General features: G+C 49.2%; 2 protein-coding genes and 1 pseudogene across 6 annotated transcripts in view; 1 reads left to right on the top strand and 2 right to left on the bottom strand.

Annotated features, from left to right (window-relative positions):
* The window catches only part of SLC36A1 (solute carrier family 36 member 1), a 286,800-nt gene extending 282,911 nt beyond the window's left edge, over positions 1–3,889 (top strand). The window contains exon 11 of the mRNA XM_082455671.1: positions 1,517–3,889. Within this exon, the coding sequence (XP_082311797.1) occupies positions 1,517–1,518 (2 nt within the window). The 3' untranslated portion in view covers positions 1,519–3,889. The remainder of the gene's footprint in view (positions 1–1,516) is intronic.
* A 125-nt stretch (positions 3,890–4,014) lies between these two features.
* Positions 4,015–17,178, bottom strand: ATOX1 (antioxidant 1 copper chaperone). Of its 4 annotated transcripts, none has more exons than XR_014261892.1 (5): positions 17,045–17,178; positions 11,087–11,159; positions 6,392–6,561; positions 4,636–4,875; positions 4,015–4,153 (listed from the first exon to the last, which is right to left on the bottom strand). XR_014261892.1 is itself a non-coding variant. In XM_082455688.1 (4 exons), exons 1-3 carry the CDS (start codon positions 17,048–17,050, stop codon positions 6,437–6,439), a joined length of 204 nt encoding a protein of 67 aa, XP_082311814.1. In that variant the 5' UTR covers positions 17,051–17,178; the 3' UTR covers positions 4,015–4,153; positions 6,392–6,436. The 4 variants fall into 4 exon arrangements, 2 of the variants coding, with proteins under 2 accessions (XP_082311814.1, XP_082311813.1); XR_014261893.1 differs by having other exon boundaries at positions 11,087–11,162; positions 17,045–17,177; XM_082455688.1 differs by lacking the exon at positions 4,636–4,875.
* Positions 6,984–11,053, bottom strand: LOC309657788 (large ribosomal subunit protein uL15 pseudogene; annotated as a pseudogene). The gene has a single exon. The product of its transcript is annotated as a large ribosomal subunit protein uL15 pseudogene (transcript).
* Positions 17,179–17,643: the final 465 nt, after the last annotated feature.

The raw sequence follows: 17,643 nt of genomic DNA, 5'->3' as shown, positions 1-17,643 counted from the left end.
GAGCGCTCGCCGTGTGCATATATCACTCTGAGAAGAAGGTATAGTTATCATTCTTATTTTACAGATGAGAAAACTGAGATCCTGGACAGTTAAGCGACTGGCCCAAATTCACACAGCTGGGAAACAGCCAGCCAGGCTGGCACTGAACCCATCCGTTTGTCTGCAGAGCCTGCATTCTTATCTGAGATCCAGCTGGCTTCTAGCTGTCTGGGGATGTGTGGTCCTAAAAGGATTAGGATACTAGGAGGCCCTGATGAGCAGACCGATGGGGGATAGCATCCTTATTTCCAGAGGCTTTGATATTTTCTTTCAAGGCTCCAACTGGCAGTCGTGAGATTTGCAGACCTTCCCCTTCTTGGGAAGCAGCTTAGGAGACTCGCCTCGTCCACTTAAACTAAGTGGCCACAGCCCCTAAAGACATGGAAATCTAAAAGCAGCTCTGCCGGGCACTCCCCAGAAATTACAGACTCGCGTTTTGAAGAGACTGTCCCTAATTAAAGGAGGGTGCCACAGAGAGGGCTGTGACCTGAACAACCACTGCTCTCCTCCCACGCAGCACAGCGCTTGAGGGTCCATTTTTCCTTCTCAGAGTCTGCAGGGTTGAAAGGACCTAGATCCGAAGACTTTCAAATTCCAGTTTTCAAACTTCAAATTGTATAATTGTGAAACTTTTTGTTCAAAAAGCTTGATTTGTGGAATGCCACCATCAAGCATTAGGCATGTGATGATCTTAAGTCCCACCATAGCCACCTGAGGTAGGTATATTATGATCCCCATTTTACATATGCGGAAACTGAGTTGCACAAAAGAATCAGTTACTTTCCCAAGGTCATGCAGTTATGAAGTGGTGGAGATGGAATTTGAATCCAGATTTGCTCAAGTCCAGAGCGTGGCTGAATATCTCTGGCTGTAAGTGGAGGCTCAGTAGGTAAAACCATATGTTGAGTTGCCTTGGTTTGGCATCTGAGACTGTCCCCTCTGCCCTGTGGAGCCCTTGGGAAACCTGGCCAGCACCAAACAGCAGTTTGAAAAACTGGAAACAAGTCCAGTGTCCATCAACAGTTGAATGAATAACACGTTGTGGTATGGCCATGCAATGGAATATTACTCAGTGATAGGAAGTGAGTACCTATCGCTGATACCTCAATAACATGGGTGAATTTCAAAGTCACGGTGCTGAGTGGAAAAAGCCAGACAAAAATGAGTGCATTCTGTATGATTGTTATTTATATAAAAGTCTAGGAACTGCAAACTAATTGATAGTAGCAGAAAGCAGATGGTGGTTGCTTGAGGGGGGAGGGAGGGGTGGAAGGATTTCCAGGGGGCCTGAGGGGACTTTCCCAGGTGATAAATGTCATCACTCTCTTGATTGTGGTTATGGTTTCATGAGCCTGTATGTATATCTTTAAAAATTACATATAGGCTTAAATTGTGTACAGTTTATTGAATGAAATTATACCTCATTAAAGCTGTTAAAAACAAAAACACTTAAAAGTCAAAAACTTGTACTTAACAGGAGGCAGGGACAGGAGATGACTTGCTCAAGCTCACTCAGAGCAGACGGGCTCCCTCTGCGGCCCACCTGGTCACAGTCACGGGCGATGGACCCTCTCCCGAGTTCGTGGGGGCTGTGCGGCTTCTCTCCAGCCCTGGGAATGTCAGCACTGGACACGGTAAGGCTTTGGCCACAGGGTGGGGTGGTCGACCGAGGCCAAGGAGCCGGGAACAGTGAGCCCCAGGGGTGGCTCCAGGCTGCTGTACTCACACCAGGGACCTTTGACAAAAACATAACCCTGCTAAAAGGATCAGACCAGGTGATCTCCACCTCTGTGAGATTAACTCAACAAGGGCCTCCTGCACACGTACCACATGTCTGGGTCTGTCCTGGTCCGCTGGCTTCCAGGGACCAGATGAAGATGAATGACATGAACGCAAGGGCAGGACACACAATAAATGCCCCCCAGATGGCAGCCATTACACATCCATCAAATATCCCCTCAGTGCCTGTTCTGTGCGCTGAGGGAATAGATACGTGGCCTGATTCTTGAGGACAGGAAAGACACGTGGACGAAAAGCTTTGCCTCAGCCCCGAAGCTAGTGGGATAAATGCCGTGAGGGCCAAGAGGAGAAATAAATTACTTCCAGTTGTGGAGAGGTTTCATGCAGGCTGTGGTATGCAAGGGAAGAAAAGGAATTTGTACACGGAGACAGGCAGAGATCATGCCATTTCGGGGCAGCATAAACAAACGCAAGGCACGTGGGAGACACGGGAGGCGCGGCTGGCTGCAGGGGGAGCTGGAAAGGCTGGGCAGGTGGGCTGGGGTCAGGTGCTGGGGAGAACACCTGGGTGACACGTGGACACATCTGCTCCCCCCCCCCCCCGCCACACCCTGCCGTGTGATATCATTTGCTCCAGCTGCTTGGGGCCTTGGCCTCAGCTGGAAACCTGGATTCCGGCAGGGGGGAGGGGGTAAGAGAAGAGCCAAAGGAAAGGAACTCCTCCATTGACCACTCGGCCCAAGACACCAGTGTCTTTATCCTTGGGCATTCCCAGTGGGCCAGCCAGCCTGAACCAGGTCTCCTGGGAAGCTGTGAAAATGGAAAAACTCAAGTTTGTACTCCCAGCGCCCACAGAAACTGTCTTCAGTGTCTCCGTGGATGGTCAGAGCCAAAGGACACTGCCATCTTGTGGCCAAGGACCCTAGATACCATGAGAGCAAGGAGAGTCCCTGTGCCCCCAAGGGACCACAAAGGCAGAAATGGCCAAGACTTGTTTTAGTACTCTCATAATGGGACCCAAATTATGCTAGCACACAGTTCAGAGTTGGCAAAGTCTTACGGAAGGCTCCTGAGGTACAGATATGGTGCGTTGTGCAGGTGAGGAAACTGCCTCTGGGAGAGATGAGGTGACTGGTCCAAGGTCACAGGTGGCCAAAGGCAGCGCTGGTCCCCAGTCACTGCCCAGTAGATGGTCAAAGCAGTGATTCTCAATGTGTGGTCCCCAAGACCTTTCAGAAGGAACACGAGGTCAAAACTATTCACACAAGATGCCTTTTTCTCTTTTTCTTACAATCATGCAGTGAAGTTTCCAGAATCTAAATGCTGTGCAATGACCTTATCTCACCTGATGGCTAATGGGATATATGCTTGTGTATTCCTGTGTTTCAAAAATTCCTGTTTTAATTTCTAATACGGCATAACCCACATAACCATAAGGTCTTTGAGATACTCAGTAATTTTTAAGAGTGTAAAATGGTGCTGGGATGAAACAGTTTGAGAGCTGCTGGCTTAAAGAAATATTTTTTAAAAATAAGTAAAGCTGTACAAACTAAAACATTCCCTTTGTTTTGATATAATTGCATCAACTCTGTAAGGCACTAACTTTTAGGCTGACTGGAATTCTAATTGCCATTTCTACAGATCTTTGATTAATTAAATACACACAAAAAATGTACGTGAATAGAGAATGTTCACTGAGTGATTACTGACAAGCACTATCTAAGCGACTTACATGAGTCCCCTCGTTTAATCCCCACAACCACCATTTGCAGGAGATGCTGTTACCACATTTTATGCCTGCGGACACCAAGAGGTTACGTGGCCCAGCTGGGAGGTGTGGAGCTTGGACTCTATCCCAGGCAGTCTGTCTTCGCTGCCTCTTCCCGTTATTCTAACTGCCATACAATTTTACCTCCCTTAAATGTGATTCACTTGACAGACAAAAGTTTTTCACAATACGGAGTCTAAGAAAGTAGTGAAAAGAAAAAGGATCACCTACATGACCCAAAACACCTTCACTTATAGATGAGGAAAAGTGAGGCCCAGAGAGGGGACGTGACTTGCAAAAGCTCACACAGCAAAGACTCAGAATCCATCGGACCTCTTTCGCCCAGTTGGGAGCTCTTAGAACTCCAACCCAAGCAAGCACTGCAGTTATCTCCTTCAGAGCAACATGGGAGCAGCACAGCACAGCACATAAGCAAGTGACATCAAGACCAGGCAAGAGACAATATCTCCAGCAAAATTGACTTGACTTTATTGCAAGGAAGCTACAGAGGAGCAGGGCAAGTGAGGGTCTCTGCAGGAACTACCATCGCTGAGCAGGATTGTCAGGTCCTAGATCTGTCTGGAAGGCAGGAGCTGGCTCAGCATCCTGGAAGAGATGAGAAGTGAGGTGGAACACAGGCGCCATCTGCTGGGCACATGGAGACATTACAAAAGCAGTAAAGGTTCACTAAGAGGCAGTTGTACGGGGTGAGGTGGGAAACCCAGGTGCTGGAGCAGGACTAGAACCCCATGTCCAGCCCTGCACGCTGCTTCTACCAAGACTGCCTCTTGGCAGTCTTGACCAGAACCCACTGATCTTGCTAAGCCGATCACCGCCGAGGCCCTCTTCTGGGGAACTCCCAGGGCTGCTGGGGCACCTTCCCTGCCCTGTTTCAACTTATACCAGGAGGGCAACAAAAAAAGATCACGAGCAAACAAATCTGCCGAGAGCCAGACGATCAAGGAAACTTCAGAACCAATAAACATTCTATCTCTGGTTCCTGAACCTGGCTTCAAGTCAGTCATTGGGCAGCCTCTTAAAACAGACTCAGAGACAGATGCTGCCTGGTGTGTGGGGTAAAAGCTTACCTGATCAGTGATTCTCACCCAGTGCCATGCATATGAATGTCCAGGAGCCTTTTCATACTACACATGGTTACTGACAGATGTGCAGATGAAATTATATGATGCCTGAATTTGCTGTGAATATGGGGGTGGAGAGAGCGGGCCATGGATGAAATGATGGCAATGACTTGATAATCGTTGGATCTGGGTGATGGGTACGTGGAGATTCATTTTACTACCCTACTTGCATAGGTTCGACACTTCCTATAATAAAAAAGCTAAAATTAATTAATTAAAACTACTATGAGAACTATCCAGCCATAGAAAGGAATGAAGTACTGATACATGCTAAGCCTGGGGGAATCCTGAAAACATTATGCTAAGTGAAAGAAGTCAGACACAAAAGGTCACATAATGTATGATTCCTTTTATATGAAATATCCAGAATAGGTGAGTCCAGGGGCACACCTTTAGGAAGGAGGCTGCAGCTGAAGGTCACTGCCATGGCCCACCAGTCAGTTGTAGTTGGATGCCTGATTCTCAGCCTGCCACTGGCACTCACCTGTGTGGGGCTTTGGTCAAGTCACTTCCCCTTTCCAGGCCTCACTTTTCTTAATTACAGTGAGAGCACTGACTGACATCAGGGATGTGGCGATTGTTGTAATACAAGCATCAAAGGCACTACGGGGGCAGTGACTGCTAGGAGGGCTGTGGTGTGAAGGATTCTGAGACTGTGGCTAGGCACGGAGGGCAGGAATGCTGGATGGATGACTAAAGTCTGCCCTGGTTCCACAGTGAAGGGTGCTGGCACAGTGCCACTAACCTCCTTTCTGGATTATGTAAAATCAAAGGGAACATCCAGCTTAAACACGCTGCTGTTTTTTGTTTGTGTTGTGTTGTGTTTTTCACCTTTAACAGCTTTATTGGGGGTGTAACTGACATGCTATACGTAGACATATTTTAAGTGCACGATGTGATAATCTGTAACTTATCAATTGAATACACCCACATATCCTCACCACACTCAAGATAATGAACATTTCCAACCCCAAAGTCTCCTCCTGCCTCTCCTTGCCACCCCACATCATCAAGCAATCACGGATCTGCTTTGGTCGCTATAGGTTCGTTTGCATTTTTTAGAACTTTATATAAATGAAATCATACAGTATGTGAGATTCAATTGAAGTTGTTGCATGGACAACAGTATTCAATCGGATGGCTATACCACAATTTGTTTATCTCTTCACCTAGTGATGGACGTTGGGTTGTTTCCAGCTTTTGGCTATTACAAGTAAAGCTGCTCTCAATATGTACAAGTCTTCATATGGACAGTGCTTTCCACTCCTCTTGGGTAAATACCCGGCAAAGGAATGGCTGGGTCATATGGTAGCTTTTAAGAAACTACCAGATTGACCACAGTATTGTTTTTGCACCAGTCTGGGCAGAGGGCATGCTCAGGAAGCTGACAACAGTTCCAAGTGGGGACAGAGGCCAAGGTGAACTAACTCACCTGGTCAGTGCACAGGACCACAAGGCTCAGGGCGCAGGTGTCACCTCTGATGGGACCGTTGAGTTATCAAAGCAAAAGACACACTGCTCAGGGCCATATGCTTAAACTTAAACCCTGCTGATCATGAAACGTACCCCGAAGTCATAGAGGGGACCCTGGGAGACATCACGTAGTGCTCTGTCTACTCACAGGGGGCTGGAAGGAGTCCCTGAGCTTGTGATTTGCATTCGGTAGACACATATTTTGTTGCAGTGTCGGGGCCTCACCCACCTGCCCACTTTGGTCCATCCTGCAGGCTGGGGGCCCAGGCCCTCGCTACTTGGGGCCGAGGTAGGAAACGGCCTTTCCTGTTTTCCCCAGGGTCTCCAGCAGGGTGTCCACGCTGTGCTCAGAGTCGACACAGACCTTCTTGTTGGGCAGGTCAATGTCAAATTGAACTCCTGCAGGAAGGGGGGTGAAGGGGGGACAGAGACGTTCCCAGTCAGGCTCCTGAATTACTGACCACCACCCTTCCCCTCTCCTCTAGACCCAGGGTCGGCACACTTCTCCTGAAAAGGGCCAGACAGCACATGTTTTAGGAACTGTGGGCTGCATAGTCTTCTATATTGTTTTTACAACCCTGTAAAAATGTAAAAACCATTGTCAGCTGTGCAAAAACAGACTGTGGGCTGGATTGGGCCCAGGGGCTGTAGTTCGCCCATCCCTGCTCTAGATGGGGGCTTAAAAATTTTTTTTTTTTCTGCTCTGCCTTCACGGGTGGTGGGAGAATCCAGCCTGTGGCCTAGAGTCCTTTTTGAAACTTGCTGTTGATGTGAGCTTTATGGCCTCTGGAAGAGCATTTAAAAAAAAAAAAAAAAAAAATTTTTTTTTCTTAATTGCTAAAGTAATACAGACACACTTTTTTTTTTTTTTTTGGCCGTGTCACGCGGCATGTGGGATCTTAATTTCCCTACCAGGGATTGAACCCGTGCCCCCCTGCAGTGGAAGCACGGAGTCTTAACCACTGGTCTGCCAGGGAAGTCCCCAGATACACCATTTAAAAAGAAAAAAGGCAAGCATTTCTGAATAAAATTTGAAACTGTAAGGCCCCTACTATTTCCTACCTCTAAGGATCACTGAACAATAGGGCCCCTATCCAGTGTTTCTCCCTGATGGACAAATGAAAAGTAATTCCCCAAAGTGGCATCATACTCTGTAAACAGGTCTTGCTATATGTCACTTTCCAATGTCCAGGATATCTTGCCATCTCAGTGCATACAGACTTACTTCATTCTTTTTTAACAGCTACACCATATCCCATAGTGTGGATGTACCATCCATCTACTCAGTCCCCCTCTGAAGGACACTGAGTTTGCCTCCAATCTCTCACTATGATCACAACAATGTAAACATACTTGAACGTATCTTATAAAACTTGTGAAAATATTTCTATACCACGAATTCATAGAATGGAAATTGTGGGGCAACAGACTGGCACACTTTATTTTTTTCATTAGCATTTCATGATGTATTTCGTTGAACATTAAGACTCCTATGCACAGGGACCCATAAGTCCTGACAACTGCTTTCTAGAATCCGAACCACTCTGATAAAAAAAGCCCTGGTGTGTTTAAAATTCAGATTGTTGGGCCCCATTCCAACATTTTGATTATGACCAGAATGGTTTGGTCTGAGATGAGGAAGCCAGGTGGCAGAACCTTAGATTGAGGAAGTAAGTTCCAAAGAACCACTTCTACCCCATCACTGACCCATCTTTCCAACGTGACTCAGCAAAATCTTGTAAAGATCATGAGTTTTCCCCCCTTGAGTCCCATGGAACAGTTAAGGGCACATTCTCCCACTCATTTATAAATTCAGAGCATACAATGGCAATAGGCCTTTCAACGATATGTCCATTATCAACAGGTAGCATTCTCACTTTCACAGTGAGAAGCCTCAAATTAGGTAACCAGCCGAGGCCTTATTCTAAGTGTTGGTGCCATCTCTTCCATACTTAGAGGGGAGCTGGCAAAGGAGCCCAGGTCTTCATTCCCTAACTCCTAGAACCCGTTAGGTGGGTTTCGGTACAGGTAGGGAGGTAGAAGTGCCAAAGAACCTACACTCAGACCAGACCAGGAAAGCACTTGTTATCCTTTAATGCAGCGGTCCCCAACCTTTTTGGCACCAGGGACCGGTTTTATGCAAGACAATTTTTCGCCCGCGGGGAGGGTGATGGGGGCGGGATGGCTCAGGCAGTAACGCAAGCAAGCGATGGGGAGCAGCAGATGAAGCTTCGCTCACTCGCCCACCGCTCACCTCCTGCTCTGTGGGCCGGGGTGGGGAGGGGGTGGTGTCGGGGACCCCTGATTTAATGAATCTCCCACCATGTGGCTTCAAGCTACCAGGACACAAGCCCCACCCACATCCTTAAGCTCCTCAACTCTTCTGCTGAAGAATTTGGCCTTCACGATGACAGGCTGCTTTGGGAGCTTCCCCTTCCCCAGAACTTTGCAGTAACCCCATCGCACCACATCAGTGACAGGAGCAGCTCCAGTCTTGTTCTTGGCAGCATTTACCCGTGTCTGCTCACTGACCAAGGTCCACAATTTATCAAGGTTGATGGTTGGGCAGAAACTCTAGTTCCTCTTTAAGGGGTAACGCCTCATACCAACTTTCCCAAAGTATTCCGGGTGATATTTGTCAAAGTTGATCCTGTGGTGATGCATGCCACCAGCATTACCGCGGCCTCCCGGGTGCTTCCAGTGTTTGCTGATGCAGCAGTGGCCGCGGCTCAGGTGGCCCCTAAGTTTCCGGGTCTTCCTTAGTCCGGATGGCACGTCGGCGGCCGAGATGAAAGAGGAAGGCCTCTGCAAAGTCTCGCGGGCTACTGAGCACAGGGGCCTAGCACACTTTAAATGTTCATAGATTTTGCAAAACTGCCCTCCTAAAGGGCTGTGCCCATTTGAAGCCCCTCGGTGGCATAGGGGAATAGGTACAAATGGGTCTTCTTGAAACAACAGAGGGAGACTCCCAGGCCTGGCTTCACCACTGACTGGCTGGGTCCTGCCCATCACAGGCCTCAGGTTCCCCATCGGTACATGAAGGAGTTGGGGTCAGCCAGCCCCTGTGGGCTCTCCAGTTCAAGTATGCCACTGGTGTGCGATTCCTCAGGCCCAGCACTGCTCATCTGTGGCCCCGATTAACTCAGAAAACCCTTCTGACCCTTCTTAAGAGGCCAACCCAAGTGGGGATAGTAGTGAAAGAGGGAGAGATACCTGCCCAAGCTCAAAGGCAGATCCCCAGGCACCAGTGAAGGGGCCTGAAAAAGCACACGGCACGGGATTTAGTCCTAACCTCTGACTGTACCTAATGGATACCAGGGAGAGGGCAATGTATCCTGGCTGCACTCTGGGTTTTGTCTTTTGGTTCAGAAGTGTCTCCCTCCTCTTTGGAGCAAATATTCTGGTGGCATCATAGAGCTGGAAGACACTCTGGCGTCATCTGACCCAGTGGATTTCAAGCTGTGTTTCTGGCAGCGCAGGTCCCTGGACAGGTGTCCTGGAGCCAGCAAGAGGGAAAGCAGGCCCTCCCTCACTTCATGCAGAGCTGGTGCTTGTATAGAGGGGCTTGTGAGCAGAGTTACACTGTTAAAGCATCCACAGCAAAGCTGAGAGGCTGACTTTCCCATACTGTAGCTGGGGAAAGCCAGGCCCCGGGAGAGGAGGCCAAGGTCACATGGCAAGTCAGCAGATAGGTTCTTTTCACTGTTTCAGATTCTTTTACAGTTCAGATTCCAGTTTACAGTCTAGAAACCAGCCATGGACTCACTGTGGGACACTGGGCAAGTCACTTCCCCTCCTGGGGCCTGGTGTCAACATCCCCATTCCACAGACGGAAAGTACAGCTCAGAGGACTGTGTTAAGTGCTAACGAGATGACATCCACATGAAAGCCCTTTAACTGGGTGTTACTATTATCCAGGGTTTAAAGACTGCCCCAGCACTACCAGAACTCTGATCACAGCTCTGTCATTACTTCATGGAGCCCCAGGACCACACCCCAGCCCTCTCTGGGCCTCAGTTTCCCCAGATGAGAATTGAGGGGACTGGAGGAGATTAATGGTTTTCTAAATACACCCAAAAGAGGTGCTTTAGGAGTTCTGCACAGGACTGATCCAAAGTTTATTTCTTAAAATGTTACAGCTTCTAAAAATCTTAATAGAAAATGACACTCAAATGTGTCACGTAATAAAAGTTATCACACTGGAGATGAATGTGATTACCAACATACTAAGTAGTACTGCCAGGGCTCCACGTGGCCAAATCCCAGCTCTGCTACTACTGGCTGTGTGATCCCAACAGGTTACTTAACCTCTCTGAACTTCAGTTCCCTCCTGCTTGAAATGGAGATAGTCAAAGAAGCTACCTGAAATGGTCAGGGTGTGGGGCTTCCCTGGTGGTGCAGTGGTTAAGAATCCGTCTGCCAATGCAGGGGACACGGGTTCGAGCCCTGGTCCGGGAAGATCCCACATGCCGCGGAGCAACTAAGCCCGTGTGCCACAACTACTGAGCCTGCACTCGAGAGTCCACGAGCCACAACTACTGAGTCCGCGTGCCTAGAGCCCATGCTCTGCAACAAGAGAAGCCACCGCAATGAGAAGCCCATGCACCGCAACGAAGAGTAGCCCCCGCTCACCACAACTAGAGAAAGCCGGCGCGCAGCAACGAAGACCCAACGCAGCCAAAAATAAATAAATAAATAAAAGAAATTTAAAAAAAAAAAAAAAGAAATGGTCAGGGTGAGGATTAAATGATGTGATCCATGGAAGCCACGAAGCAGAGTACTGGACATATGCTAAGTACTCAATACGTTTTGGTGTTACTGTTATCAGCTTAAACTCAAGCTTCTCCTGCTCCATGCCTACATGCATTTAATATAAGTGTATCAGTCTCCCCACCCCACCCCCATCCGAGGGCCACGCACTCACCTCCCAGCTTGTTGAGGACCCGAGTGACTGCATTAGAGCAGCCTTCACAGGTCATGTCCACGGAGAACTCGTGCTTCTGAAACAAAGGGGACCATAAGCCAAGTCCTGCAGAGGGGCCCCAGGGGCCCCATGCCCCACTAGCATGCAGGCCCACTCGGGGGCCAAGACACAGGGCAGAGAGAAAGGCAAGATCTGGCTTTCATCAGACTCCCCAGTAGCCTGTTTCTGAGCCCCACTCCCTTAAACTGTACAGTAACTAAGGGTTTCTATATCTCACAGGTGGTTGTGTTAAAGGAGAGAATCCCTCGAAACCCTTTAGCAGCGTCTGGGACACGCGAGAAGAATCACCTGGGAAGGTAGTTTAAGATGTTGGTCTCTAGCCTCACCTTCAAAATCCTGATTCTTCAGCTATGGGGTTGTCTCAGGATCACTAATAACTCTAATGTGGGTGGGCCCCATGCTCTGAGCAGTGCTGATCTAGTGGTCTTAATTATGCATTAAAAGATCACTCTCTGCATTAGACTCACCTGGCAGCTTACAAAAACTATAGGTTCCAAGGGAAGAAAGTGGGAGGTGGCGAGCGTGGGATGAACTGGGAGATTGGGATTGACATATGTACACTAATATGTATAAAATGGATAACCAATAAGAACCTGCTGTATAAAAACAAACAAACAAACAAAAACTATAGGTTCTGGTCAGCAAGCCAGAGGGCTGAGGCATCTATTATGGTCAATAAGCTTCCCTGGTGACTGAAATACGGAGACCACTGCTGCCATCCAAGTGCTTCAGAGGCAGCACCTGAATCCTGGGAAGGGAGAAAATTTGCCTGGGCTCCCAGTGAGCTAAAGCTGGGCCAGTAAGGGAACCCAGGCTCCTGAACTCTCCATGAGGGCTCAACATTCTACAGCCTCCAGGATATCTAACAAACCAAGGGCCTGAAGGCAAGCTCCCAGAAGATGAGGCTTTGTTCAGTTCACTGCTGCATCCCCAATACTTGGAACAGTGAGTGCCTGGCACAGAGTAGGGGCTTAACACATTTTGCTGAGTGAACAGATGATTGACACAGCCGGTTGAACAACCCTGGGTCCTTCCTTTGCTTTCAAACAAAGGTTACTTATACCAATACTTCCTTTACTTTAAATCTCTGGAAATGAGACCTGGCTTCAGATCCCAGCTCTGGCACTTAGTAGCTGTGTGGCCATGAGTAAGTTACTTAACTCCTTTGTGCCTTGGTTTCTATATCTGCAAAATGGGGATGAAAGTCCCTCTCCAGGCTGGTGAATGGGATGAACACAAGATTTTAAGTGTAGTAGCCAGCATGCAAGATGGCCCAGTGATCTCTGCCTCCTGGTATTTATGCCCTTGAGTAGTCCTATCCCACAGTGTCTCAGGGTTGGCCTGTAGGTGTCCAGTAGAATATGGCTGAAGTGACGTTAGGTGACCTCGGAGGCTAACGCATAAAAGACACTGTGGTTTCTGCCTTACTCTCTCTGGGATCCTTCACTCTGGAGGAAGCTGGCTGCCATGTCCTAAGGACCCTCTGGCAACCCTGTGGAGAGGTGCACATGGTGAGGAGCTGAGCCCTCCAGCCAGCAGCCGTGTGAGGGAGCCAGCTTGGAAGCAGATCCTCCTTCAGAGGACCACAGCCCCGGACAACATCTTCACTGCAGCTTCCATGAGAGACCCTGAGCCAGAAATACCAGCTAAGCTGCTTCCAGATTCCTGACTCTCAGAAACTATAAGTTAATAAATATTTGTTGTCTCAGACCACTAAGTTTTGGGGGTAATTACTCAGAAGCAATAGTTAATTCATATGTTAGGTAAAGAGATTGGAGCCTAGTAGTAGGTTCCACTTGGCTAAAAAGTTGGCTATCGGGGGAATTCCCTGGTGGTCCATTGGTTAGGACTCTGTGCCCTCACTGCTGAGAGCCCAGGCTCAATCCCTGGCCGGGGAACTAAGGGGAACTAAAATGCCACAAGCCGCTCGGCGTGGCAAAAAAACTTTTTGAAAAAGTTAGCTATCGGATTATTAGTATTACTTTGTTCCACTTCCGTTTTTTCTGTCCCTTTAAAAAACTATGGCTACGTTTTCTATGGAGCTTTTTAAATCTATTATCTCAATTGGAATTCTGGGCACAGCACTGTATCTTGCTGGAAGACCTCAGGCAAAATCCCTGCCCTTAGGGGCCCCAGTCCCCTTATCTATACCAAAAGGGCATTAGCCAATTCAGTTTCCTCAGCCTCAGTGCACAGAAGAATCACAGGGGTACTTGGTGACTGGGCAGCTCTGCAGGCAGCTGCCTCAGTGAGCTCTGTAGCTCTGGGTGGGCCCTGTGACTCTCCATTTTTAACCCACTGAGGAGAAACAGAGGGGTAAGACCACACACCTGAGAAACATTGGTCTAAATGGCTTCTCAGGCGCTTTCCAAGTCTCAAACCACCTTTGCGTCTGGCTTATCATCATGCTGTACAGGGGAAACTGAGGCCAAGAGTTAAGCAGTTTGATTTTTCGGTGCTGAATTACATAACCATCATTACAAAGATCATGACACAACCAGGAGACCACTATTTTATCGAGGCCAAATCTGCAAAACCTGCCTTAAAGAAAACTGTTATTCTTTCTTTTTTTCTAAACACCTCTAATCCCTTCAGCTCGTTTTGTGACTATTCGACAACCACCACAGCAAATTCTGGAAATAATGATTTCTAGTGAGGATTCCATAATCTTGTCTTTAATGGGTGGTTCTCAGAACAATGGTATCAGCATCACCCAGGAGCTTGCCAGACTGCAGACTCTCAGGTCTCACCCCAGGCCTCCTGAATCAGAATCCTTTTTTTTCTTTTTTTTTTCCAGAATCTTCATTTTTAACAAGACACCCAGCGCATTCCTGCCCACATTATAGTTTGAGATGCTGCTCTAGCACACAAACTGGCAAACTACAGCTTGCCTGCCACCTGGTTTTATAAAGTTTTACTGGAACACAGCTAAGCTCATTCATTTACTTTCACACTAGAATGGCAGAGTTGAGGAGTTATAACAGACCACATGGTTCATGGAGCCTTAGGTATTCACTATCTCGCCCTTTAAGAAAAAGTTTGCTGACTCCTGCTCTAGAATAACTGGTAATCAAGATTCATCAGTGGTTGGTACCTGTACACCCATCCAAAGCTTTAATGGGTTTGTAAGACCAACATAAAACCCAATCTATTGAGTGCCCACTATATGAAATGCTCTTTATATAGTATGTCAGTCCTTACCCAGCCTGGAAAGGGAGCTAGTCACCGTACTATACTTAGGAGAAAACTTGAGGTTCCAGGGGCTAACTAAGCCACCCACAGTCGTTGGTGGGTATGCGCTGAGGCTGGGATGTGAACCCAGGCTTTCCTGGCTCCAGGGACACCTTGCTGGTTCTGGACCAGCAAATGGGGCTGCCACCCCCCACAATGATGACTCTTAGCAGGAGACCTGAGTTGGGGACACCTTGTGAAGGAGCCCAAGTTTTTGCTGCCCGAGGACCTGAAGTCAACACATCTCTAAAGCTTTCTGTTGTTGGCTACAGAGAGCGGGTCTCCTTCCATCCTGCACAGTACAGAGGTCAGAAGCCAGCAGACGGCTTCCGTTGGGCAATCGTTACAATTCAGTCCTCTCCTCCTCCACCTCTGAGTTGCAAAAGTAAATGTGGGGTTGTGGAAAGTCTCCTTCCTGCGCAGAGTAATCCTGTCTTTACAGAGAATCCCAAGGCTGGCCCCACCACCAAATGCTCGACTTTGCACAGTCCCAACCCCTCAGAGCCTCTGCTCGGTCACCTACAAAACGGGTCCTGCAACGTAGAGGAAAAAGCCCAGTCATCTGTGCAATGCTTTAACAGAATCTCAGAACTGGAAGGGTGGGAATGGAACAGGGTCATACTATCCAGAGACGAAATGCTTTCTCAAATATCCGGAGCATTCAGTTTTTGAACACCCTGATGGTTGGGAATTTACTATTATTAGAGTGCCTACTATGTGCCAGGCACTGTCCCTGCATGTCCTCGTTTAATCATCACAACAACACCATGAGGTAGGCATTATTATTATCCCTTCTTGACAGATGAGGTTAGGTCACTCACTCAGAGTGACACAGCTAGTGAAGAGCAGGGCCTAGACCTACCCAAGCCTAAATTTTTAGCCACTGTGGTCCTTGTTAACATAGGGTTGAAACCTGCCTGCCTATAGTTCTACCGATTTGTCCTAGGTCTACACAAGACCTACCATTTCTTCGGGACTACGTCAGTGGCTGAGCTACATATTTTACTGGCATTTTTCCAGTTACTGCTAACGACAGCCCTGTGAGGTCAGTTTTTACCCCCATTTTACACTGAGGAAATCAAGGCACAAAGAGGTAAAACAGCTTGCCTGAGGTCACGCAGCTGGCAAGGGGGGTGGGGTAGGGCACAGATTTTTCAAAGAGGTTTCTGAGATTTCAAGTGCTTTGTTCGAGAAGCCTCTCAGGTGACACATTAATCCCTTTCCAGTTTTGGTGTGAGTCTCCTTCAGCTGTTCATCTCGTGGTATGTGGGCCAAGTGCCCTCTTCACTCGGATCATCCACTCTGGTGGGTCTTTTGTTCGTCAGAATTGCCAGAAGTGAACATAGAATAGAGCCATCCTCAAGCTGGCCTCTCCCTCACTGCCATCCCCCACAGAAGGCCGGTAGCCTCGGCCATCCCAGTCCCAGAGTGACTAATGCTGTCCTCTGACATTGCCACAGGCAGATTTGCTCAACTGGGAGGGCTGATTCTGTCAGGTTCTTTGTGCATACTTTGTGTTGTCTGAGGATTTGTCTCAAGGCACCTGGCAAGACCCAAGGGAAATGACACCTGAGATGTTTGTGGCCTGGCCCAGGGGGCCTCTGGCTCACCTGTCAGCTGCCCAAAGCTAGGCTGCTAAGACACAGGGCATCTGTGGGACACCTCTGGGTACCCACTTGGTGCAAGGCCAGAAAACCAGGCACCGTGGGGGAAAGTGCTAAACACCACAACTCCAGCCAGTAGCCCCGGGATGCAACTGGAATCAGAGCTTCCTCCCAAGCCGGTATGACTACTTTTGTTGGACATGTATCATGTGGTGAGGTCAGGAGAGACTGGGCCCCTGAAGATAAGGGGCTTAATCCTGGCTGCACCCATCTCCCAACACCACCTTGAATAAATTACTGGGATTTTAATGTTTGTTTGTTTGTTTTTATCTGCAAAAGGCCTTAATCTTTTACCTAAAAAATGAGGCCATGAGTCTTATCATGTATATTGGATGATAAGACTGAGTGAGCGGCTCATCCTGCCCCAGACTCTGCCACTGAGCAACTGGCGACTTTGGGCAGGTCCCGGAACCTCTCTGGAGCTCACAGGTTCAGGTGCATAAAGTGACCTGTAGGAAAGGTTAAAAGCACTGTCTCCATTCAGTGTGGCCCAGCGCTGACCTGAAACTCAGACACAGTGGGCAGAGGAAGGGAAGACAAACACGGATCTCTGAACTCCTGCCCTGTCCGGGAGGTAACAGTCACCCCAAGCCCCTCTTTCAGGCCAGCTCCGCAGGAAGGGGCATCCACGTGGGAGATGCAGGGACCAGCCATCCCAGTTCCGGATCGCCACCGACTCCCTGTGTGACCTCCAGCGACTCTCTGCCCCTCGCTGGGTCTCAGTTTCCCCTTCTTTGCAGGGAAGCTTTAGGCTTGTAATCGCTTGGAGGCCTTGCAGCTTCGATGTTCTGAAGCCTGACTGCCAGATAAAACTCCCTTGGGATCCGATTTTCGGGAGGGTCGCAGAAGCTGGAGGCTGGGTGGGGAGGGGTGAGAAGAGGGGCGACAGCTCCGGCCACGGCCTGAGCCCTTCAAGAGGGACCTCTGGCCAAAAGGCGGTGCAGCCGAGGCGCAAACCCGAGGCCGCGGGTCTGCGCGGGGCGGGGACGGCGCGACAACTTACCGGCATGACTGAGGAGCTGGCTGCAGGGACGGCGGCGGCGGCGCTGCTTCCCCCGGCTCTGAGCGCGGACGCCGGTGCGCTTCCGGCTGTGCACGCGGGCGGGGCCGCCCTCTGGCCCCGGCCCCGCCCACTCCGGTCCCGCGGGCTGGCAGCTGCCTGAAGACCGTAGGCCTCCCCGCCTCCTTCCGGCCGGGACGGGGCCACTGGAGCCCCGCCACGACTACTCCAGGCGGTGGGCGGGATATTAGGCGAGCCTGCCTCGCTTGTTAGCCATTTTTAGAACTCCTGCTCCGCGTCAGCCTTGTATTAGGGGGCTGGGAATACTGCCCCCACCCCCGCTGTGAACAGGACAAACTCCACCCCCACCCCCCATCCCTCCCTCCCTAGAGGGACAATCTCAGTTACTCCCTCAGTCAGTATTTGTTGAGTGCCAACCATGGGCCAGGCACTGTGCTAGGCATCCAAGATGCAGTAGGGGAAAAGACACAGCCTAGTAGGGAGCCAGAGAAGCAGGCGATGATAATGCAAGATAATGCAAGTGTTAAAGGAACTGTGTCTTTGGAGCGAAGAAAGGATCTCTAACTCAGACTGGAGAGGGT

The sequence above is a fragment of the Balaenoptera physalus genome (assembly GCF_965194825.1).
Source record: "Balaenoptera physalus genome assembly, chromosome: 3".
In the NCBI taxonomy this organism is placed as follows: Eukaryota; Metazoa; Chordata; class Mammalia; order Artiodactyla; family Balaenopteridae; genus Balaenoptera; species Balaenoptera physalus.
The sequence above is the reverse complement of the archived record's forward strand: the minus strand, read 5'-3'. Positions and strand labels throughout refer to the sequence as shown.

Excerpts from the sequence above, each read along its gene's own strand:
- ATOX1 (XM_082455687.1), bottom strand. Across the intron at positions 6,562-11,086 it reads GGTCCTCAACAAGCTGGGAG|GAGTTCAATTTGACATTGAC; the intron begins GTGAGTGCGTGG and ends CCCTTCCTGCAG.